Below are 26,728 nucleotides of genomic sequence, written 5' to 3'. Positions count from 1 at the left end.
CTGTTTCAATACATCTAACACATACATTAGTGTATGATTTGTGAATCAATATGGTTTGCTTATAAATAGTATAAATTATTAGATGCTTTATATCTTCCCTTGAAAGACTGTAAGGGAAATGTGGAGAACACGGAGCTTCATATCCACATAATTAATCGGCGAAACTGTCCTGGTAAATAAATGACGCGCTAACCTTAATCCCTCTTTTCGCAAGTGTATCCACTCATTCGCACTCTAAGGCAGAGAGAATTGCCCCACGCAGTGATAGAGAGGCACAAGTTAATTGCATTTGACATGATAAAAACTGTTTGTTTTCCCCCAAAATCAAATTCAAACCTCCTGCCCAGTACGAGAATTGATTTATGGCCTGTCTTTAATTGTCTATTAAAATGCAATTACAAGCTGCTGTTCAGATGAACAGAAAGACAGATCCTTTGATACCTCCTTGAATGTCAATGTGATAAACACACATACACACACACTCACACAGCAAAAACAGAACCAGAATTGCACACAATTACTGAGAAAAAAAATTAATAAAAAAACAAATAAAAAAATAACATTATATATATATATATATATATATATATATATATATATATATATATATATATATATATATAAAAATAATTTTGCAATTCCAAATAAATTTGAGCAACAGATGCCAGGGTTTCACCTGCACTTAGTAGTTACTCAGACAGAACGTCTGCGCTTTACTGTTTCAGCAGGCTGAATCCCCTTAGCTGCACTATCAACTCGGCCTTTTCTGCTCGCTCAGCTGTAAATCCTACCAATCAATATCGCCGAGCCACATTAAAACTGCCTCAATCTTCAGCGCCTCGCTCCAGTCTGAAGTAAAAGGCTTGCCGCTGTCTATCACACAGACTTTTACACTAATTCAAACACAAACATTCTCTGAGTCACTTTTAACTGAATATGCCGTTATAACCAATTTGTTGCATTGAATACCAACTAAAAATTGATGCAACATTTTCCATGTAGCACAACATTCGTCTCTTGCCACATAGTTTGACCACAATTTGCAGCTAATTTCCAAAACAATGAGGCTGATTGGCTTTAGAAATGTCCTCTATTCTTGAGAAGACCGAGTAAGTGTCCTTTATTTGTTTATTTTTCAGCCTGACTGTCATCCCATCGAGAGCATTCATCCCCCACCACCCCAACCCACCCCTTATAGTTGAGCCCAATCATAATTAACCAAAGCAGCTTCTAATTAGGAGCTAAAAATCCACACAGGAAAGACTGATTGGTTCATTTTCTTCAGCCATACACCACCTGTTTTCCTCGATTCATTACCCAATTTGTTAATTTTATCTCCTCGTATTCCAGGTTTAATTAAAGGTTGCAAGGGCCAAGAATGACATTTTGAAGACTCTTTCAGTCCCGTCTTTGTCTTTCAAGGCTGTACCTTAATCACAAGCATCACTTATGCATGCCCCTCAGGCCCACCAAAAGGTGCATCCATGGGGACGGAGAATTTGGGATGCAACTTTGCTGCATATTTTGTATTCTTATTCTCTCAACAGGTTCGTTATTAGTATTAAGAGTAATAAAACAGATATGTACAACTAGAAACTGTTCCCACACTATATGATAATCTTTACAAAAGTGTGTATAGACTGTTCATCAAAATGTCTGGGTATGCCTTTGTTATGTTTGTGTTTCATTGATCCCAAACAAACCTTAAAGCTGTACAAATTATATTTGAAGGAGGAGACAGTTTTGTCTGACTTGTTTAGATCTATGAGAAGACTTGGATTTAAAGTAAAAAAAAAAAAAAAAGAGAGAGAGAGAGAGAGAGAGAGGTGTGCAAAAAGTATGGAAACTTGAACACTTGGGCCCCTAACACCATTACCAAAACACCTGTTGAGGGAATAACTTTTGGAAGAATAAAGTTTACCCCTTCAGTGCAGATCTGCTATAAAGGGGGTGAATGTATTAAGCTATGTGTAGCGAATAATTTCATTATGCTGCTACATTACTCTTTTTCTTCACTGGAGATAATCAGAGGATCCTAAAACATGCTCCAGTATGACATTGCCCCTGTGCACAAACAAATCAAGTCAAGTTTATTTCTATAGCACTTTTTACAACAGACATGGTCTCAAAGCAGCTTTACAGAATTTAACAGTTAAGGCGAGCGATGTGTATTTATCCCTGATGAGCGGCCATGGTGACTGTGGCAAGAAAAAACTCCCTTAAATGATATGAGGAAGAAATCTTGAGAGGAACCAGACTCAAAAGGGAACCATCCTCATTTTTGTGATACCAAGAGTATGATTATAAATATGTAAACAATACAGAACACTGAAGAGTGAGAACTAACATGAGCACTGGAATGTAAGATTATAAGTAATGTCCTTTCTGCAATTTTATACAGACATTTGAGGTCTCCCAGTTCACAGGTTTGGGTCTCCTTGTTCAAGTGAATGGAAAAATTAATGCTACCACATCGAAATATATCCTGTACAATTGTGTGCCTCCAACTTCGTTGTAACAGTTTGGGAAAGAAGCACATATCACTGGAAATGTCAGGTGTCTAAATACTTTTGTTAATACAATTTATTGCATATGCAAAAAAATGCTCCCTCATTGCAGCAAACTGTGGATCTTGGATGATCCAAACTTTATGATTCAACATCTTAAAATGAGAGACTTGCCAAGTAAAACCTTATAATTCCAAGGCTTGAATATACCTTTAGCACAGAGTACATAAGATATACTTATTTCCCTAGAGTTATAAAGTGCCTTTACCTGTGTGCTTTAGAGAAACAACAGGTTTTTGCTCCTATGATGGTGAAGCTTTTAAAAGGCTTAAAAGTATTAGCAAGGAAAATGGAGTAGGTGACATTTATGATGAGTCACACTGACTCAGAAACTTCTGAGTCAAAGAGTGTCATTTATTCGTGTTGCTCATTCTATTATTTATTTATTTAAACAGTATCACCTTTATATTGTTTCCAAATATTAGACAAGATCTTTGCATTTAAATGTTGACATTTAAGTAGCAATTTTCAGCAAACTGTGTTTTTAGTGGGAAAAATGGCTTTTTGCCCATATTTGAATATACAGAAGTGTAGAAAATGTCGGAAACGAGATTGGAAATCTGTGATTGCTTTTCATCTAATATAAAGAAAAAGATTTTAGAATATTTATATAAAAAAAACTAAATTTAGGTCCATTGAACATGTTGACTGGTTTGTAGAAAAGATCAGATTTTCCGCATGTCTAATCTCTACTAGTTAAACATAAATATATCTATATTTTAATTAAATTCTAACACAGAATTTAGTAGAGAAGAAGAAAATAGAGTTGAGTACAATAAAACACAATAGAGTAGAGTTATGCAGAATAAAGCAAAATAGTAAAATAAGTGTAAAAATAAAACAAGAATAAAATAAGATGCAGAAGAGTAGAGCACAGTAAAGTGGAATAGAATAAAGTACTGTATAGTAAAGAAGACCATGGCAGAGTGTAAAGGAATTATGTAGATTCAAGTAAAGTAGGGTAGTGTAAAGTAGATTTAGAGTAAAATAGACTATGAAATAAAGTAAGGTAAAGTGAAGTAGATTATATTTTCCCCTTTTGAGCCTGGTTTCTTCCTCATACCATCTAAGGGAGTTTTTTCCCTTGCCACAGTCACCCCAGGCTTGCTCATCAGGGATCAATACATATAATTCACTTACATTACTAATGTTCTATAATTCTTAAGTTCTGTCGCCCCACGGGCCTGCTCGGTGGGCACAGCCCTCACCACAACCCAGCACCTCCCGACATCGTGAGGTGCAAAGAGAGAGCGTCGCAACAGGCACTTCCCCCAAAGGGGACTCGGTGTGACGCTCAAGGCCGAAACCCTGGGAGATGGAGTATCTGTAATTTTTTAATCGAGGCACTTTGACCAAAAGGTCCTGACCTGGGTCCACCTGGGGACCTGGCTGGGAAGGGGCACTGTGCACCTCACTATACGGTGCCTGCCCAACCCCTGCGCCCTCAAGGAGCTGGTTTGTTAACCCTGCTACTCTTAGTGCTTCAGGGCGCGTCCAGCTTCAGTGAACACCCTCCTCGCTCTCCGCCTGGCACCATAGTGGATGTGGGAGGTTCGGCTCCTCTCAGAAGGCCCTTAGAGCTGCCCCCAGGGCATTGCTCCGGCTCTAGTTATACCAGAGGTCAGTCTCAAAAGACTGATTACTTTAAGAGACTATCTGGCAGCCTGGCAGGCTCTGCCAGACGTGTCTCGATGGGTCCTGCACACTGTAGACAGAGGCTATGCGATTAAGTTTGGGTCTCGAGGTGTCCTGGTCATTGAACAGGAAGTGAACAATCTATTGAAGAAGGTAGTCATCAAGGTGGTCCCTCCATCACACAGAGAGTCTGGGTTCTACAGCCGGTACCTAATAGTTTCCAAAAAAGACGATGGGTTGCGTCCTATACTGGACCTGCTTCAGCTGAACCTCACGGCCATCAAGAGAGTGAGGGAGGGCCATTCGCTCACTGTGAAGCAGTTTCAAAGACTGCTGGGTCTGATGGCAGCCACATCCAATGTGGTTCCACTTGGCCTCCTGCACATGAGACACCCTCCAATGGTGGCTTAAGACCCAGTGGTTTTCCCAGAGTTGCAAACCACTCCGTACGATCACATGGTTCTTGACTTTGGGCATCGTGCTGGGAGTTTCTGGTTGTCGCAAAACGCTTATGACAGACACGTTTCTCAAGGGGTGGGGAGTGGTCATGAGTGGCCTCTCCGCTCGAGGTCTCTGGGGGGAACCTATCAAACATGGCACATAAACTGCCTCGAGATGCTGGCCATGCTTAAAGCTCTGAGGCATTTGCTCCCAGACCTCAGAGGCCACCATGTGGGTCCTTACAGACAACATTTTAGTGGTTTTCTATATCAACCACCAGGGGAGTCTGCAATCTCACCTCCTGTACAAGCTGGCATGGCAGATCCTCCTGTAGGCCCAAGGGAAGCTGCCCTCCTTGAAGGCAGCCTATATCCCTGGCCTCTTAAACCAGGGAGCAGACACCCTCTTGAGGCAAGGGCCAAGGCCCTGGGAATGGCGACTCCACCCCTAGGTGGTGGAGCATATCTGGGAACAATTTCGCAGAGCTCATGTGGACCTGTTTGCATCTCAAAAACATCACACTGCCCCTTCTGGTTTTTCCTAACACCCCCCAACCACACAGAGGCCCACCATTCTTCAATCCAGAGCTACCTTCAAGAGGATGTTGTACTCCACTAAATCAGGGTCTGTTCCTTCCCTCGGTCGTCCCATAACCCCTTATGCTCCAGGCATTCTCTCCTCCTCCCTTTTAGGCCCTAGACCAGGAAAAGCTTAACCTACTGTGTCATATACATACACAAAACAGAACTGTGGAGGAAGTCGGAGCAGCTGTTCGTCTGTTATGGCCCTCCAAGGAGATGTCTCCCTGCGAATAAGCAGACGCTCAGCAGATGGATTGTGGATGCGAATTCTTCCTCTTATGATTCCTCTGGTCTCCCTGCTCCTTTCAGGGTCAGAGCGAACTCCACTCGAAATGTGGCAGCCTCTAAGGCCTTGTCCTCAGGAGTTTCCCTCCAGGACAATTGCAACACTGCAGGCTGGTCCACCGCACTGACCTTTGTTAGGTTCTATAGCCTCGACCTCAGTGCCACTCCTGGCCCTTCTGTCCTTCACCCTAGCTGTGCCTATCCACACTAGTCAGGGATTGGTCAGTCTGGCTTGATTGGACTTTCATTCCCAAAGCGTTTCTGACGCAACTTGAGTTCCTGAATGAGAACGTCTCCAGGTTACGTATGTAACCATGGTTCCCAGAGTGTACAAGAAGCTGCGTCTCTATGCCACACTGCCTGCATCCCTGCAGCGCTTCCTTGTCTTTTTAGAAGCTGGCGCTGGTTTCACTTAATGCGATTTTAGGTTTCCTGATCGTGACACCACCCCGCCAGTGACACTGCACTTTTCATTGGACTGATTATATACGTAATTCAAAACGTCGACAACGCGGAGGCATTTCCAAAGTGTTTCTGACACAGCGCCTCGTTCCCTCAGGGAATCATGGTTACATATGTAAACTGGAGATGTTCCATAGTCATATGTAAAGGTTTTTTTTAGCATGTTATTTATTTGTGACTTATTCTCACTGTTAACCATTTCTTGCATCACTATTTTGTTTGAGCATTACATAAATTTTACTCGGACTGTGTGTATAAGCCTTTGGTGAGTGCTCATAATTAGATAATCACAGCTAGAAATCCAGTCAAGGCTTCATTAGATCTGAATCTAATTTTTAAAAAGCACCTTAAAATAAAATGACCTAGTTTTTTACACAAATGGGTCATAGTGACGTCCCATTCAAACTGACAGAAAGTTTTATGATAACTAATAACTCCAACTTAGCAGTCTACACAAAATGATTTCTAGTATCTGGTGACTATAATACATCCAAATAATGTTTTTATACCTATAAGTGTGTGTGTGTGTGTGTGTGTGTGTGTGTGTGTGTGTGTGTGAGCAAGGGAGATGCTTATGTGATGTGATATATATGATGTTCATGCACACCAGAGTAAAAGTTTCAAGTTTAAAATTTTCAAAAATGGCTTGAATCACACCAGCTCTCTGTAGGTACTGTACACTACACTATATGGACAAAAGTTGAAAGTCGACTTCCAATTCATTCCAAAGATGTTTAATAGAGTTAAGTAGCTCTATAGATGGCCAGGCAAGAGCTTCCACTTCAACCCATGTAAACCATATTTACACATACCAGCATTGGCAGTGTGGTGGTGCAGGGAATTTAATTAATGACCTTCTGATCAGAAGTCAAACATCTTGAGCTACACCTCCCATATCTTCGTGGAGCTTGCTTTGTGCACAGGGGCATTGTAATGCTGGAACATGTTTGGCTCTTCTAATTCAATTGCAGAGAATAATTGTTCTTATTGTATCCAAAGGCATCCTATACAATTATGTGGCTCCAACTGTGTAAAAACAGATTGAAGAGAAAGCAAGTTCCCCATATATTTTTTTCATATACTGTAGTGTATGCAATGTAATCAGTTTATACATTTATAAAAATTATATTATTTTAAATATAAATGTATAATTTATAAAGCATACAGTACAAATCAATAGAATTGCCATCTTAAATCATTACAAAATACTAATTAAGGGTGAAGGGTTGTCAGGAAAAAAAAAAACAATATCTTACAATATAATTAATTTCTGAAATAAAATTCAATATAATGGAAAACTAAGGCTCATGGTAATGTTGGCTTTATGTTGCTGAGCCATTCAGTTTTTACCATCTGGATTGATCAAGATATTCTTTGTATATATCAAATATTGAAGTAAGGGTTTGTTTGAGAAAGCAGGTACATATTTTGGAATAATTTTCTTACTTGCCTGTATTGCAAACATATTCTCCAAAGGCCAATTTAGTTTATAATTTGGGTAAATATTTATAAGATAATGAGGAATGTGTGTTCTGCATATAAGCATGTTGTCGTAAGTGTAAATCCTAGCATTTATTCTCCAGATGTGCCTCAGCAATGTGTGAAAGAGGTGTGAATAAGACTTGTGTATAGTTCTGTGTCTGCCCAGTGATAAATATAGGTGTCCTAATTCAAATAGATTTTTTATTTTTTTTTGCATAATGTGAATGTCTCTAATATGGGGCATAATAATTCAAACGAAAAGACATCCGGGTGTGAATGCAAGAAGCAGCATTTTAATCCTAGTTACTTTCAGGTTCCAAATCACTGATACTGTTTCCATCACAGAGAAAGACAAGTCAAAGTTTTATAGATATCATGTATTAAATAAGAATATACTGTATTAAAACTACTCCAGCTCCCTGAATCTTCAGCCTCTATTTCCACCCACTTCACACATTTACACTACTTACACCAATTTAGCATGATTGCCACAGCCTGAGCGGTGTTTCTGACCATGTGCATCCATTTATGGCCACAATATTTTCACCTAATAATGGCATTAAATGCGTATTTAATAAAATAAGTACAACTGTTATCTTAGTGGCCTCACCAGACCTAAAATCAACAGAGCACTTTTTATTAAAAAAATTGGAATTTGTATAATGAACGCACAGCTGACGAATCTGCATCAACTGTCAATATGTTCCATAATCTCAAATTAAGGTTTCCAATGCTTCTTTGCTAAGATTTGTGCATGCTCGATATCAACATAATTACGCCTGAACTGTGTGTTTGTCAGTTTGTTTACTGTGCGTGGTGCATGGTCTTTGCCTTGGCTGCTCTCGATTTATTCTTCTGTTTTGCCTCTTTTGCTCAGTCACTCTGGTCATTCCCCGTTCCATGGCTTTTAAAGATTACTCTTTTGTTTACTACAACCTTGCTGCCTTTGTTTAAATAACCCTCATCTTTGGAAGGTTTAACCTGAAGTTGTATTTGCTTAGTTTGCTGTCTGAGACAAGCTGACACATTTAAGATTCAGAAAGTGGGGTTATTCAGAGAAGACTTTTAGACCAATAACAAATATAAAAGCTCTTTGAATCTTAGCAGAGAAATTTGCCAGCTAGATGCAGTAGCTCACTTCCCTTGCTCCAAATGTTCCAAGAATTACTACATGGCTTTTCTTTTTCTCATCCAAGAGAAAGTTCATTGGACCTCAAACTGAACCTGTTTTGCATTCATATAAATCTTTAGGAAAACCGTAATGTGATTATAGTTTTTTTTAACTTTTTTTATTTGAACATTTTTTTGCATGTAATGAAAGGACACAAGTCTCAGAGTCAGAGTAAAGTTTGTGAAATATGTACTCAATTACCCTTGAGCCCAGGAGTGAAAGTCTTTTGTCACTATATTAATGGTCATATTTAGCTGCTAAAAATGTATTATACCCTGGCTACCAGTAGTGTTAGCAGCTCTTGCTCAGGCTAAAAAAGGGTCTAAAATCAGTTTTAGTCACCAAACTGGTTTATCACTAGCTTGTTAATAAACTTGCCTATATTCTGGATGAATAACCTCCTCTAGAAAATCCCAAAATAGAGGCAGGCCAATCCAGTCATCCATGATTCATTCATGCAATAACATGGTGAGCAGCATGTTTGAGTTTCATATCTTCTACTTTCTAGTTGTTTGTTTTTCTGGATTGCCAGAAATTCCCCCTGCTCCAGCCCTGATTGACTCGGGAACTGCAAAGAATATAATTTCAACATCCCATGCATTAACCCATTATTCTGTGTCTCCCCTGGCTTTGCAATCATAACCACCATATCGCTTGGAACAAATTAGGCCTTGTTTCCTGGCCAGACATGGAGTATGAAGGCATTTGTTTCTGCTGAGAGCCCATCTCATACCATTAGACATCCCTGTCCATTATAATAACCGTTTAGAAATCTTTGGTAAGAGCAAGCACAAAGCACTTCCCCTACACCATCTACATGATTACATCAGTAAGATAGTCGAGGGTTTTGTATCTCCAATGTCTAGACCTGATCTCTTATTCTCAGTTGAATGTAAAGCTACATAGGACAACACTTGATCTACATTAAGTCTCTAGCAGCTGCAGGTTTGTTTGTGTGGAAGAGAGGAGGAGCAAGAGAAGGAGGTCTTCATTTATGTTTTGATTATAGGGAGCTTAATAACACCACTGTGAAATATCCCTTTGCTTTCCTATTAATGCCTGTCATCTCGCATCATTTTATCCAGCTGTATGATTGTGACTGTCAGGTATAAAAAGTAGCAATCATCCAGCATTTAAATGGCAAAGAAAAGCCAACATGTAACTAGAGCGCATCTCAATGCTCGAAGCAATGCGTGAGCCATCAATCTCAGAAAACCTCAAGATGCTTCTGGGAAAACCCAACATCTGCCCATGAATTCTCATTAGACCAGCTAATTATGGAGTTATAGGACTGGAGGGATGAAAACTACAGGCTTTATTCAGACAACTGAAAAAGGGGACAGACAAGTGGAGTTATGGGTAGAGAAGAAGGGAGCCTTAAAAAAAGAGAACTGCAAATTGAATGCTACTGCATCCAAAGACTTCCTATACAATTGTCTGCCTCCAACTTTGTAGTAACATTTGGGGAAAGAACTACATATGGCTGGAAAAGACAAGTAACCAAATACTTTTTTTTTTTTTAATAAAGTGTATATTATCTATGGAGTTCTATTTGAGGGTAAACATAAATATAACACATAATTATGACACTACTGCTACTGCTAATTTTACAAAGTTTTTTTGGGATCAAAATTATAAACAATGTTTAGAAAATGTAGCAATGGTAATTCAGCTTATCCTTCACATTGTACATATATATTCTTTATACAAGAAATAATTATTTTATTAATTTGAGAATTAAAAATAATAAATTAAAAACATAAAAACATAGACGATGATAGACTTCTTGTGCACACAGTCTACAAACTAAAATTTTCTAGCGCTGATATTTTTTCCCAGGATATTTTTTCTTGGTCGTGTCTACTCAAGAAAGATCTGGCAACCACAAAGGTGTAAACAACACACAGGCAATCTGAAATTGGCACTCAGAAAATTGCCTTTCACGTGTGTATCCAGTCTCTGAATACATGAAGCTTTCCCTGCATAAATATTGATGTAACTTTTGTCGCCAACTCTGAATATGAGCCATAGAGTTGGAAATGCTTTTCTATTTTCATATTTATACAGTATGGATTTCTTGATGAGGGTGAAATTGTAGGTGCTTTTATGCTTTTTTCCCCTTTTTTTTTTGGGAACCATCAAGCAATTTATTATTCAATATTTGAAAAAAAAAATACAGGAACTTAAAAACATTATTGTGCCTTGAACAAAAAGACTCTTTAATAAAGCTCAGATATTAACAGAAAGTGCTAGGCTGGGGGATGTGTGAGTGGTTTTAGGAGGAGGAAGTAAATCACTGTTAGTAGAGTTGGAGAGATTTTTAAAAACTAAGCCAAAGGTGTGTGTATGTGAGTAGTGCACATTTGTATGAGAGTTAACTTTGTGCCCTACATCCCCTTGTTTCTTAGGCCAGTAGGGGCAAGATAGGGGTCAAAAGGGTGTGTCAGGGGGGTGTCCTCTTGGCCTCCTTTATGATGAGTGATGTCTTCCAATTAGGGATGCTGACAGCCCCTAAAGTAGCTAGCCATTAATCACATACCTGCCCTGCAAACAAAAAAAAACCTCTTTGATTTATGATTCCGCTGTCTCTCCCTCTGACTCCCTTCTTCTCTCTCACCTTCAGTCATGTCCTGCATTTTGTGGTCGACTGACTTCTGGAATCCTTTCTTAGCAATGATACATCAATCAGCACTGGCTGTATTGGGAGAAAATGGCTGTGACCTTTCATGTACAGAAAAGAAATGCCACCAGGTAAATGCGTTGTTGCGCTAATTGTCTCGCCAGCTCATGACTTAAAATCTTCTTACCAAAAGAAGTTCTCCTCCGCTGACTATTTGTTTAGATTCTCACTCTCTATTTTCAGGTTCCTTTCTAGTTGAAGAGCATATAAAGCTATATTTATGAAGTCTTGCCAATACCAGTGTCTGGAAATCCTGAGTTACTATAACAACTATTGGGACCATGTTTCCCCCTGTGCACATTATGAAGGTTTCATGTCCAGCAGGTTCTGTCACACAAGCCAGGGAAATTACACCACCTACTAGTGCCAGCAGGAGGAAAGCAAAGCACCTGAATATCAGCCTATGCTTTTTTTTCTAAGTTCTTGCCAATTCCACTGATGAAGTAGGTTCTGTATTTTGTAGGCCCTTACTTTATCTATGTTTTGGACTTTGTCCCTGTATAGAACTTTCAAGCATAGCAGCACAGAGAATCCCAGTCTGCCATTAAAAAGAATTAAAGATCTGCTGCAGGATTAGATTTCCCAAATTTTTTTTTTTCAGAAAAACAGCCCACCTAATGCAATAGTTCAGACCTTAGTGTCTTTCTGCAGTACACATTTTACATAAAAATCAGCATGAGAGCAATTAAGCAAAAATTCTCAAAATGCAAAACAGAAATGCCACTTACATATTCAAACTCGGCCTTGGAGTCGTAGTACTCTATTGCGCTCGCCTAAAAACAAAAAAAGACAAACAGAACATATATAGTCATTGTCACATTGGAATATGAATATAAATGTTCAGCCCATTTGAATCTATTTCTAACCAATCCAATTTCTGAATCTTTCTTTTGCAAATGTCTGATACAAATATACAAATTGTGTTTATTTCCCCACCACACATTCATTGCTTGCTAATGGATAATCAAAGCAATGTATTAATGACCCTGTCCTCAGGCCTTACTTTGGAGACAGAAATGTTGATCTGTCTTTTATGTTGTTTGTCAGTTGGTGTGATTCGGGGAGATTCATTATTGTTAAACAGATTAGAGGTTAGACATAGACAGAACGCTTTACAAAATGCTTGGGGTTAAAGAAGAAATATACCAGCCCACACAGCTTTCCTGGAAATTACTACAATTGCATCATGGATGACATTTCGGTATGTAATTTGATATTAAACGATGCCAATTAACTTTCACTACTAGAAACAGACAACAAGCATTATTATTTTCTGGTGGAGGCCTGCATCATTCCTGATAATGCGTTCGTGCTTCAATATATGGTTTAATTTGAACAATTTATTGCAATCAAATTAAAATTATTCAAAGTAATACCACCTAGTGTGATTTAAACCACAATCCCAATGACGTGAAAATGAAACCATGCCATTATTCCCTTATTGTTGAATCTGTCCTGAAATGTCCTGAAGATTGTGGAATTCACCAGAACACACCAGCTAACATTCGTTCTTTCCTCTAAAATGTCCTTGACATCATTTCTGCAGTAATTAGTACAAAATGTCCAAGTGAATCAACAAGAACAGAATGTTTTTTTCCTCTGATTCCAGAGTGTCTTTCCAGCTTCTGGGCCTGTGTTTGGAATCTAAACTCTAAATATAGCACACAACTGCCATGCTACTTAACTCTATTGTGAGGAGTAATGTGTATTGTTTAATGAAGTTTAAACAGAGGTTGAGAGCAGCATATCCATCTCGTCTAATGCCACCACAGTCACACGCTGAGACTCCCTGCTGTCGGATCTCTGCAGGCAGCCTGTATCTCTTCTCCTCCTTCTCTCCTCTACTCATGTCTTCTTCATGTCCTGAAAGACGACAGGCTCTCAAGGGCAATAGAGCGCTGGATGCCTAAGTGTAGTATCTGAGTGTCACTTCTTTTATTATGCCTGCACCACTCTCTTTCATTCTCCCCTTGCTATCTCTCTATTTTTTTACCCTGTCTCCCCCGTCCTCTTTTACTTTTGGCCGCGCTCCAGCTACTCTTCGAGCTGCCAAAGCTAACACAGCAAGACCCAGTTTCTGTGATGACAACTGGCACTGAGATGATCGTAATGGCTGAAAGAAAACTCAGCAATCTGCAACTCTGACAAATCTATCGATTGATCCACAACACAGAGACACACACACAGACACACAAAGCTGCTTCCTTAGACTAAAAAATGCACAGTCTACATCTATAACAATAAATCCACCTGTCTAATATAGTGTAACACCCATTTGGCACCAAAAAAACGCTTTTCCTTCAGGTCCTCCTCTACAAATCCTCTGTGGTTTCTGGCACCAGCACATTAGCAGAAGATCCACTAAGTGGCAAAGTGGGGCTTCCATTGATCAGACTTATTTGTCCAGCATATAACTCAGATGCCAGGTCAGATTAAGATAGGTATAATTTGGAGGCCAAGCAAACACTCTGAACTCTCCGTCATGTTCCTCAAACTATTTTAGCAGTGTATCTGAGTGAATTACCATGCCTAAAGAAGCCACTGCTCTTGCTTTGAAGGGGTGTAAATCCACATAAATGCCAAGATCCAAGGTTTCCCACAAGAACATTGCCCAAAGCATCACACTGCCTCCACCTGCTTGTCTCCTTCTCAAACCCCCTCCTGATGCCAATGACCTTCCTACTAACCACTGCATACCAGGAACACTTCACATTACCTGTCTTTATGTAAATACTCTGAAACCCTTTTCAAAATCACTCAGATCCTTACACTTTGCCAATTTTTCTTCTTTCATCACATCATCATTAAAAAACTGGCTGTTCACTAGCTGTGCAATATAACCCAGCCCTTGACTGGTACCACTGTAACGAGACAAAATGTTATTCACTTCACCTGAGAGAAAGAAAGAAAGAAAGAAAGAAAGAAAGAAAGAAAGAAAGAAAGAAAGAAAGAAAGAAAGAGAGAGAGAGAGAGAGAGAGAGAGAGAGAGAGAGAGAGAGAGGCAGAAGAATAGAGAAAGCAAGGAGGTCACAAAAAAAAATAGATGTAGACAGTCGATTAATATGAGAAGGAAAATTATGAAGGAAGAGAGAGAAGAGAAGAGAGTGGAAGAGAAAGAGACAGCACATGTGAATTTGTTGGGAGGGACAAACAAGAGAGCTTGGTAAAAAGGAAGAATAAGAGATAAATAAGAGCTGCAAGATGTTTTGTGTGTTCGGCAGAGAGCGAAAGAGAGAGAGAGCCAGTGAGAGTTAGGAGAGGATGGGTAAGTTTGCTATTAATAGCATTTGTCTGGCAGCAGAATATTGCTCGAGAGGGCAGTGGCCTGCAGTTTGTGTGTGTGTGCGTCTGTGTGTGTGTGTGGTTTTGTTTGTGTGTATGTGTTCTGACTTTGGTCCTCTAGGTAAAACTGTTGTGCTGACTACTGTCTTAGACACTGCACATCAAAATATTTCTCTCTCATACTAAGCATTGCATTTTAGTGTAGAATATTACTGTCCATCCGCAACTGAGGCATCTGACCTCTCCCATCCACACGTACTGACACCTCCACTCACTTGTACATTCATTCGGGCAACTCGCACTCAATCTTACAACTACCCCACCACTCCCACTCACTCTTACAACTACCCCCACCACTCCCACTCATTTGTACAGACACTCTGACTACTCCCACTCACTCTTACAATTACCCCACTGCTCCCACTCACTCTTAAAACTACCCAACCACGCCCACCCACTCTTACAACTAACCCCATCACTCCCACTCACTTGTACATTCACTCTGACCACTCCCACTTACTTGTACAGACACTCTGACCACTCCCACTCACTCTTACAACTACCCCCACCACTCCCACTTACTTTTACAAGTAACCCCCTCCACTTCCACTCACTTGTACCTTTATTCTGACCACTTCCTCTTACTTGTATAGACACTCTGACCACTTCCACCCACTCCCCCACCACACACACACACACACACACACACACACACACACACTGTTTGTTCATGCCCTGGCAAAGTAACCTGCTGAAGCTGTGCTTTGCATTGTCCTACATGCATTGATTAAACATAAAATACACATACTACAAATCTCTAAATATGGTACAATTGTGGTATTATTATCCAAAAGTATTTTTATATACTTATTTGATAAACTATTACAAAAAGTTCTTGTAAGTATATCTGCACACTACCCTAACACACACACAAAAAATATATATACTGTGACAATTTGTGTCCATCCACACAGCTCTTCTTTTATATGTCAGGACATTTTGGCATTTAAATGGCAAATGGTCTCGGTGTTATCCGTGGAGACAGCTTTGACTTTACATCTATATCTCACTCAGACACACATTAATTAATTTATAATTACATGACACACACTCCCCATGTGTCCTGATCTGATCTGTCTGTAGATTCTCCACAAAGGAATTGGGTTTAATGAGCTGTCCCAGTTGGTCCTGTTCTAGTTCAGACTTTTCTTTTTTGTGACATGAGTGATCTATATGAGAGGTGAGTGTACGTGTTAGTTTTACGTATACTTTTTGCAGCATCAATGCTCTTAAAGGTCACACTGTGGAACACGTGCAGCTTCAAGCTCTAAGCCTAAATCTAGATATCAAACACAGTTTGGTGACATTTTGTGTGCGATTAAACAAACACTATTCGAACAAAACATACAGGCATAATATCCAGCTCTTTCTGCCGTGATAATATGTGTAAAAAAAGTTCAAGCACATGTAAAATAACAGCACAGTGGGGTTTTTTGTTGTTTCATGTGGTGTCCACAATGCAAATAAGCAACACCGTGTTTTCCTTGTTGTGCGCATCTTATATGTATTTCAGAATAACTTCTTTGTCGTTAATCCATTCCCATTTCAAGACCTTGCTGATTTAGTTCAGCACTCTATTTCTGAGACTCTCTCCAGGCACTCGGACTCTAGAGATCTCCATCACAGAATGTACAATGGCCCTTTAATGGAAACCGACTTCCTATCAAACACAATCACACATTTCATTTGCTGCTCTTCATTAGGCCATAGACTGGCCAGAGAGTGAGGCTGAATGAGAATGGGGGAGGAGGAGGAGGGTGTTTGAGATAACAGAGACACAGGGCTGCCACTCAGTCACCACACTCCCCTGTCCTTGATCCGTCATCTAATCCAGAGCAAAGATCATGGTCAAACTGAGATAAACCACATTCAAACTTTTAGATTCAGATTTATATTGTTGAACATTTCAAATCATTGATAAGCCTATTTAGAGATACAGTGAGGAAAATAGGTATTTGAACACCCTGCTATTTTGCAAGTTCTCCCACTTAGAAATCATGGAGGGGTCTGAAATTGTCATCGTAGGTGCATGTCCACTGTGAGAAACATAATCTAAAAAAAAAATCCAGAAATCACAATATATGATTTTTAAACTATTTATTTGTATGATACAGCTGCAAATAAGTATTTGAACACCTGTCTATCAGCTAGAATTCTGACCCTCAAAGACCTGTTAGTCTGCCTTTAAAATGTCCACCTCCACTACATTTATTATCCTAAATTAGATGCACCTGTTTGAGGTCGTTAGCTGCATAAAGACACCTGTCCACCCCATACAATCAGTAAGAATCCAACTACTAACATGGCCAAGACCAAAGAGCTGTCCAAAGACACTAGAGACAAAACTGTACACCTCCACAAGGCTGGAAAGGGCTATGGAAAAATTTGCCAAGCAGCTTGGTAAAAAAAGGTCCACTGTTGGAGCAATCATTAGAAAATGGAAGAAGCTAAACATGACTGTCAATCTCCCTCGGACTGGGGCTCCATGCAAGATCTCACCTCGTGGGGTCTCAATGATCCTAAGGAAGGTGAGAAATCAGCCCAGAACTACACGGGAGGAGCTGGTCAATGACCTGAAAAGAGCTGGGACCACCGTTTCCAAGGTTACTGTTGGTAATACACTAAGACGTCATAGTTTGAAATCATGCATGGCATGGAAGGTTCCCCTGCTTGAACCAGCACATGTCCAGGCAAGTCTTAAGTTTGCCAATGACCATTTGGATGATCCAGAGGAGTCATGGGAGAAACTCATGTGGTCAGATGAGACCAAAATAGAACTTTTGGGTCATAATTCCACTAAACGTGTTTGGAGGAAGAAGAATGATGAGTACCATCCCAAGAACACCATCCCTACTGTGAAGCATGGGGGTGGTAGCATCATGCTTTGGGGGTGTTTTTCTGCACATGGGACAGGGCGACTGCACTGTATTAAGGAGAGGATGACTGGGGCAATGTATTGCGAGATTTTGGGGAACAAGCTCCTTCCTTCAGTTAGAGCATCGAAGATGGGTCGAGGCTGGGTCTTCCAACATGACAATGACCCGAAGCACACAACCAGGATAACCAAGGAGTGGCTCTGTAAGAAGCAAATCAAGGTTCTGGCGTGGCCTAGCCAGTCTTCAGACCTAAACCCAATAGAGAATCTTTGGAGGAAGCTCAAACTCCGTGTTTCTCAGCGACAGGCCAGAAACCTGACTGATCTAGAGAAAATCTATGTGGAGGAGTGGGCCAAAATCCCTCCAGCAGTGTGTGCAATCCTGGTGAAAAACTACAGGAAACAAAGGCTACTGTACCAAATATTAACATTGACTTTCTCAGGTGTTCAAATACTTATTTGCAGCTGTATCATACAAATAAATAGTTTAAAAATCATACATTGTGATTTCTGGATTTTTTTTTTAGATTATGTTTCTCACAGTGGAAATGCACCTACGATGACAATTTCAGACCCCTCCATGATTTCTAAGTGGGAGAACTTGCAAAATAGCAGGGTGTTCAAATACTTATTTTCCTCACTGTATGTGCAAAACTATAATCCAAGCTGAATGCTCATTGTTTTTCTAGTGCATTTATAAGAATTGGATGTGGTGATAAATCTGGAGCGTATTACAGTGTGTTTTGTGTCATGAAAAGTGATGGTGGCACTCACTGCAGCTAAAACTAGGACTGCAGCTGCTTGCAGGGCTGAGAGTAGCGCAAGGGTCAGAACTGGAGCTGGAAAAAAGAAGACACAAGTCCCGGATGGGGAAAGGGATCTAGCAAAGAGCTGGGAGCTTCCATAAAATAAGGAGAGGTGAGTGTACTGGTTGAGAGAGAAAAAGAGAAGAGGGGAGCATGCTGGGTAATGGGGTTATGGAGCAGAAATATTGCCATTATTGTCCTAGAGCCACTGAAGCTGGACAAGCAGAGAGGGATGTACCACTTTAGCTGGTGAAATATCCAAGGTGTCAGGGATGGTTTGAATAAAAAAATGAAGGAAACAGTGATCAAGTGATGAGAATGAGGTCAGTTACACATGGATTTTGCTGTGAGTAGTAAGTTGACCACCGTAAAGAAAAACAAGAAATAGACGCTAACGCACTTATTTACACTTTCGAAAACACTGTCCTGATTTATAAAGGTCAAGATGGCCAGTCCAAGTGACCAACATCAAGTGAGCAATCCTACACAGAAACTACAGAGACACTTAATAAAGTGACCTTAAAAGACAACCTGAAATCAAATGTGACCGTATTTCTTCCTGTAAACTCAAACTGTACATGAATCATTTGTAGTAATCGCTTTGACTGAACTGCAGCAACGTCTTTACCCCTCTGACATGGAAAACATCACTGTATGATTCACTGTACAATTTCAATTGCAAGTGCTACATTTGGCCTTTTACATCTGTACCTGCACAGATAGAATGAAATACATACAACCTCCTTTCTAAGAGGTTTTTCTTAGCCTTTACTTGTCACATATACTTAAAGTGAATTGCTTTTAGGAAGTTTGGGTCAGACCACAAGGTCAGCCATGATACAGCAGAGAGGGTTAAAGGCCTTAATCAAGGGCCCAACAGTAGCAGCTTGAAGGTGCTGGGGCTTTAACCACTGACCCTGAGATCATTAATACAAAGTCTTAAATCTCTACTGCTCTGCTTTTTATTTCTTTCATCAACCCCATTTTCTTGAATGCTTTTATGGAAGCAGAGTCCTCCATTCCTGACTGCAGCATCAAGATGTTTGTTTATTGAACATCAGCTTTGCATAAACCAAATGAAAGATGTTGCTGATAAAACCAGCCACCATAAAAAAAAAAAAAAAAAAAAGTCTCACCCACCCGGAAATACAATCTAGATTTCTTCCACATTGTCTTTCATTGCTTGCTAATTAAATGGCTTGCACTAGATTCTGCTAAAACACGTACATTACACATGCTATTTTCTTTCTTTCCCAGTTATCCAGTTTCACATCATGGAACCTGTGACGATCATTTGCAACAATGATAATGTTGATAGCAATTAGCATTATCAAGAGCTTCAGGAGAGTATCCAAGAAACACTACATGCTAAGTGAGAGAATTCAACCCGAATGGGATGACAATCCAATGCATGAAACAACTCGAACGCACACACTATTACATCAACGGGCAGTTTCCCATTGCCTAGCCACTCATGCTTTTAGAAAGGGGGAGGAAACTAAAAAAACCAAGAGCAAACACACTGAGAGAAATAAGGAGAACTTAGTGGTACAAACCACTTGCTTGAATATTATTATTTAATTATTATTAAATAAATAGTTAGGTTAAAATAGTTCATGTTAAAATGTAGTTAAGTAAACATTCCCCAAAATGACAATGCTCCAATAAAATACATGATGTGGCCAAAAGTATTGGGACACCAGACATTTATAGCCATATATAGACATTTTCTTTTCTAATGAACTAGGAAGCCCAAACCTGTTCCTGTGTGACAATGTCCTCATGAACAAGGCGAATTAATGCAGATATGCTTAACATGTGTTGGAGTAAAAAATCTTAAATTCAGATGTCTGCAATAGAGCTCTGGGATGAATCTGCATGCTGACTGCACCCCAGGTCTCCTCACCCTCCTTCACTAACACACTTGTGTCTGAATGAGCACAAATCACATCCACACTCCAAAATCTAGTGGAACATTCTCCCAGAAGTGTGGAGGCTATAGGATGTTCATCAAAAGTCCACACAACTTTGTCCATATACACTGTGGTAATTTAGGTTAATAAAAATTACTTAATTACAGCAACCAGCTAAAAATTCTAGAAAGGTTTATTGTATAAATGATATGAAACTGATATGATACTAAAATGTATGTACAGTACAGTAGGTTATGAAATGATTAGCGAAGAAAGTGACAACAAATCTCTAAATAATGGTTTAATAGTCTGTGACATTAAAACACGATTCCTGAGATGTATTCCATGAGAATCTAAGATTTCTTAAAGAATGAGAAATATCTAAACCTGCAAATCATCTTGCAATATATTAAATATAATATATAATAGTCCCCAGGGAGCAATTCACACAAAAGTGCTTTGAAAACATGGGCAATCATTTGTTTAAAACAGCAGCTGTTAGTCTGATGAAGCAATTCTTAACGACGGAAAAACAAAAAAACACCGTCCATGTTAGCAGTAATTGTGATTTCTCATTATTATTGTAATTTTCTCCTCAGCCCTTTTGGAGAATATTCAGGATTATTCAGTCGACTTTTATTTCTTTGAAGTAAACAATTAAATGAAAATACTTCACACAGCTGGAAGAACATACGTCTTCCTTTCAGCAGTCCGTTTCTTATAAACCTAGTTTCTAAGGCGTTCGTTTTTTTTGACGGTGAGATGCGAAAATGGTTGCTCATAACCAAAGGCCATTTAAATTAGAGAAACCCCAAAAATGCCTTTCTGAAAGATCATAAATGAAATTACAGCATCTATATCCTGTGTGCTATTAAGCTGCCTTAAAGTCTTTTAAAGCCACCTGTAGTAATGCCTGTCTTTTCATGGCTTCCAGACCCACCGGAACAGAGTGCATGATGGGAGCCCTAGGGTGCGGCTTGCTCATCAGCAGGCGTTCCTAATCCCAGGGCTTTTAAACGATTACAGAGCACTTGAGCTACATGCAGATGTTCATTTGAATGCTGATAAGCAGCAACACGGCTAGATTAAAAGGCTAAAATAAGCAGTGCAAATTTCAAGGTGAAGAACGGGGTTCGCTGTGTGAGTTCCTCAAAGAACACACGCATTCACACACACACACACACACACACACACACACACACACACACACACACCTCTGCTTGATGAGGTTCAGGCTACTACTGCAGACTAAAAACTAATTCACAAAACAACTGAAGGGGAAAAATATGTCAATAAATTGGAAATATATCACATTGCAATAATAATAATAAGTTATAATTTCAAACATTACAATTATTAAAGTGTAAGCTGAATTTTTGACACCCAGCTGCACAATCATGATGAGCTGTACAATCACAGATGCACTAAACATCTAAGCAGAGATATAACTCGAGGCAAAGGGCTTTAAAAATGATCTGAATTTTCATACTTGGTGTATGGTATAGACCACAAACAGTGTTGGAATTCCCTAACTCTAGGACAAAAGAACTAGATGGACAAATGGGCAGCAGGGTATCAAAATGATTTGAAGAAATCTGGTGAAAATTGGATAACATTTGGAAATTTGTTAGCAATTGCGTATCAATAATGGCAGTTAGATGTAAACCTTTCATTACATTTCCATTCATTGCGTCCAAATCCAAAGTGACTTGTGATTATCGTATTATCCACAACTAAGCAGCTGAGCAACTAAAGGCCCAAGCTTGGTAGTGCTGAGATTTGCACTCACAACCTGATCAAAATTTCTAATTTCTTAGGCTGCTAAAGATATTCTAGTCAGAAGAAGAGGGAGAGATATTCGGGCATAAGAGAGAGCAGCGGCAGCTCTCTTTTGTAAGTCGCTCTGTATTCGGGTGTATTGTGTAGGGCTACAGGGGGACAGAGAGGTGCAAAGCTGTCTTTAGCTTTATGTAATAAGAAGTAAAAGTTTATATTTGAAGTACTCTGATGTGCAGGTGTAGGTGTAATATGAAATAAGCACCAGGCCTAATATTTGAAAAGAATTTGCCCTATCCTATTGGCAGAAGTTCAAATTGCATTGATAGCACAGCCATCCATGGTTAAGAGTTCAAAAGAGTAAAACTGTCAGCACTTTCAGGGTGGTAGAGATGCATTACTGTCTCTCCCATTTCTCTTTTATGCATGCAGAAGTAGGCAAATAGCTCTTGCATTAAAGGATTTATATCTCTGACCACTCGTTCCTTTTCACATCTCTCCATGCTTTCTTCTTCCCCTCTTGGCTTTTTTAAAGGAGAGTTTGTCCAGCCACCCCCTTCTCCAGAGATGACCTAAGAGTGGCCAATCAACAATCAGCACCAGGCAGCAAGAAACGTGTTATTTGCGAACCCGTAATCATTCCCAATCTCCAAAGGCACCGTTGTCCCTCTAAATCGACCCAAGCTCCTATTTGAAGCCGGTGTTGGCCAAAGTCACATGAGGTATAGAGACAAAGGAGGAAAAGAAAATGTATAAAACATGAGCATCTAAGTACACACCAAGTAAAAACAGATGACAGTGAGATTTCCAGTGGACGATAAACTGTACTGTATGATACATGATGATATATATACAATGCCCACCAGGATGAGAATGTATACACGTTATACACTTAGCTATGTATAACATTATACCATTATCATTCTACACTATATCACATTTGCATGATAGCCAGTGATGGAAAACATCAAGTTTGTGTTAGGGTTCAATCTAAATGCAGTGCATCATGGGTATTATAGTTTGGTGTGAAGGAGGAGAATGTGAGTGTGTGCAAGACTGTGAGAGAGTTCACTAGACTGCATATTTTCGGTAAAGTCGAAAACAAAATCAACACAAATAAATTCAGCATCAGTCTTTATTGATTTATGCAATTACTCCTGATTGGCAGAATTTTTAGATTAAGATATTGCTGGAACTCTCTCCTGGTCAATAAAATTCTGCAATATTTAAATGTTTAAATATGGAATCCATGCTGCTGCATAAAAAACAAAGCTTAACATATAAGTAAGAAAACACTCAGTGGGCAAACATGTAAAATCCATATGTACTTTATGCTGTGAATCTTATTTAACAAAAGTCTGTGGACACCTGCCCATCATATTGATATGTGCTTTTTGAACATCCCATTCCGCATTCAGTCCACATTTGCTGTTGTAATACCCTCCACTCTTCTGGTAAGATGCTCCACTAGATTTTGGAGAGTGGTTGTGGAGATTTGTGCTCATTCAGCTACAAGAGCATTAGTAAAGTCAGGTACTGATGTACAGTGAGGAGACCTGGGGTGCAGCCATTGTTCCAATTCATGCATCCCATGCAAATCATATCTTCAAGGAGTTTGCTTGGTGCAAGGGCATTGTCATGCTGGAACAGGTCTGTATATTCTAGTGTAAGTGAAGGAAAAATTTAATGGTACTGCATCCAAAGGCATCCTGCAAATGTGCTTCACTTTTTGTTCTAACAGTTTGGGGAAGGACCACATACTGTATGGCTGGAAAAGTCCCTATATTATTGTCTTTATTGTGTATAATGTACTAAAAATACTAAAAGTACTCACCAAGCACGTATCTATATAATAAATAATCTCACAATAAATTCAGTGGAAACAAGGCCACATAATTTGGCCTTAATTTAAAACGCTAGCGATCTGCTATACCCTTGAATAGTTCAGTAAAACTGTCAGAGTGCAATGTGAATGTGTGTGTTATCCCCACCAGTTTGAGAGCCATAACTTCACTTAATACCATCTCCTCGCTCCACATGCTCCCCAACCGGACCAAATGCTGGACACACACACACCTATACACACGCACAAACAAGAGTCCTTCATGGGGGTTTTGGTGTGTGATGAGATGGGCTGCTGTCCTCTGGAGCGTAGCTATGTGGATTTGGTGGCATATTGATCTCACCCCTAGCTTCTTTGAAAGGATCGATGGTGCAGTTTTACACAAGAGAGAGCACCAGCACTTTACAGAACCAAAATTTTCTTTCAATGTAGTGCCAACTCAAGAGATAGAGACTTCGAGAAGCTCATATACTCAAAAATCCTAAATCTGATTTGGAAGATTGGTAACTTGTCTCATTGTGCAAATTGCTCTTTTATTTTTGATCATTTTTACAGTGTTGTCTGGGTTTTTTCTATCCAGATTTAAAAATAAAAAAATTATGTTAATTCCTGTGTAGTAGTAATATTTTGGACAAAACACTAGTCCCTGAAATCTCTTTTTTTTTGCCAGATTGCACCAGAAGTGCCGATATTAAAAAGAAGCAACACTCAGGAATACAGGATTCTAAAGCTAAACACCTGACCATCAAATTCATATGTGGTTCTTCCTCAAAATATTGTAAAAAATATTGGAGGCACACATTTGTAAAGAATTCCCTTGTATGCTGTAGATTTCAAATTTTCCTCTGGAACTAAGTGGCCAGAGCACGTTCCAGCATGACAACACTCATAAGCGTTAAGTGAGCTCTATAAGCGCATGGTTTGCCAAAAAGTGGCAAGAACTTCAGTGACCTCAACAGACCCCTAACCTCAGCATCACCAAATAGCTTTGGGATAAACTGAACTGCTAACTGCACACTAAACCATTCGTAGCTGACATCAGTGCCTACATGAGTACAAATCCTTACAGTCAAACTCACAGAATAGTGGATGTTTTTATAACAGCAATAGAGAAGTCAAATTTGGATTGGACTGGTGTGATGGTCAGTCTACAAAATTATGATCATATATTGTATAAGTCAGTAGAGGAAAACCTTAAACTTGTATATTCCAAACATATTAGAAAATTGGATTCACGTCTTCTAGCAAATCCTGGTTTATTTTATTTTTTCCGCTACTACAAACTGGCAGTTAAATGCATAATTGAAATTGGGCAAGTTGACGTTCTATATCTTTTAGAGTGTATGTAGAGCCTAAAGCATGAATTCATGAATTCAAACTGCACTGGATCTCAAACCCTGTCAAAAGCACTCAACTCAAACTGTCTGAGTTAGTAGAGTTATTTACATATAAACTCTGATAGACACGAGAGCAGTGTTATCTCTTTACTCGGTTTCCGAACGCTCCCTTACATTACACACATTTCGATTTAGCACGGTTGCCTCGAAATTATTAATTCCACGCAAAAGTTTTTTGAAAACGTCTCCCACACAAGGAGTTTTCTGAAGATTCTGTTATGTCTCAGAAAGTTGAAGGACATGTGTGTTGATGAGTGAAAGACAGAAAAAGAAGGAGAGATACGTACAGTCTGTGAAACCTTAAGGAGAGACACTTTAGCAAATTACAGCTAGGGCTGCAATCAGGAAGCTGAAATTACCAAACCAGACAGGTCACCAAGGCAACTGCTCGCCAGCAAAGCAGGTGTGTGTGAGTGTGTGTGTGTCTATGTCGATCTATGTACGTGTGTATATCACAAGTGGTAGATTTCCTTGATATTATGCTCAGACCCAACTGTGTGTGTGTGTGTGTGTGTGTGTGTGTGTGTGTGTGTGTGTGTGTGTGTGTGTGTGTGTGTGTCTGTCTTTCTCTTTTCATATAACATCAAATTGTTCTAGTAGGACACATCTTGCACACTTTCTCATACCGCACATAAAGACTGTCATTACCTATTCACACTGAAATGGCAGCTTCTTACTGCACTAGTAGGAGTCTGTCTCTCTGTAACCTAGACGATACCGCCCATGGTCAGGCTGAAGCCAAATGACATTCGGGCCTAAATATATCGCAATCGTATTCATCTCCAACTCAAAGGCAATACTAATCGGAAATCATTCTTTGGATTTCAATCTAAAACTTACTTTCAATTTAGGACAGATTGTATAATTAAATCAACAAAGAAAGAACAGACGCTTAAAATGCAAGACAGCTAACAGCCTGAAAATAGACCTCCTCTTGTTTTCGCCTGAATGGTTTCCCTTCAAGATGAATTTTTCCGCATGTTGAGGGACAAGTACAGAGGGCATCCTTTTTTTTTTTTTTTTTTTTACCCTTTTTGTAGAGCCAATTATCTCAAACAAAAGCTTTATTACACACACACTGGAGCTGAGTTGCTCTGGGCAACAGCACTCTCGCTACCGGTTTCCGTTCCTCTTCTGACCGCTAGGGTTTGAACTGCAGATGCTTGATGAGACACAACTTTAGCTACACGAAGGATATAAGACGAGGCATGTGTGAAAGAACTGTTATAGATCGTCATCTATTGTGCAGCTATTGATGTGCGGAGACGGGGAGCAAAGAATACGAAGACGCCACATGAGCATTGTACTCGTGAACATGCAGTGCGAGAAAGAAAAAGAAAAAAATAAAAGAGTGCATGTACTGCATGCTTTCTCACAATAATGCGTGAGCACATACACGCATGCTTGACTTATGATGAAAGGTTTGATTGATTAGAGAATGATGATTACAGTAAATGGCCTGGAAGATGGTT

At 39.5% G+C, this 26,728-nt stretch overlaps 1 protein-coding gene across 2 annotated transcripts in view; it reads right to left on the bottom strand.

Annotated features, from left to right (window-relative positions):
* cacna2d2a (calcium channel, voltage-dependent, alpha 2/delta subunit 2a) overlaps positions 1 to 26,728 on the bottom strand; it is a 223,636-nt gene that overhangs the window by 76,905 nt on the left and 120,003 nt on the right. For both annotated transcript variants that reach the window (XM_046845532.1, XM_046845542.1), the window contains exon 5: positions 12,033 to 12,077. In XM_046845532.1, coding sequence (XP_046701488.1) covers positions 12,033 to 12,077 — 45 coding nt within the window. The remainder of the gene's footprint in view (positions 1 to 12,032; positions 12,078 to 26,728) is intronic.

This window comes from Silurus meridionalis, chromosome 1, assembly GCF_014805685.1.
Source record: "Silurus meridionalis isolate SWU-2019-XX chromosome 1, ASM1480568v1, whole genome shotgun sequence".
Lineage (NCBI taxonomy): Eukaryota > Metazoa > Chordata > Actinopteri > Siluriformes > Siluridae > Silurus > Silurus meridionalis.
The sequence above is the reverse complement of the archived record's forward strand: the minus strand, read 5'-3'. Positions and strand labels throughout refer to the sequence as shown.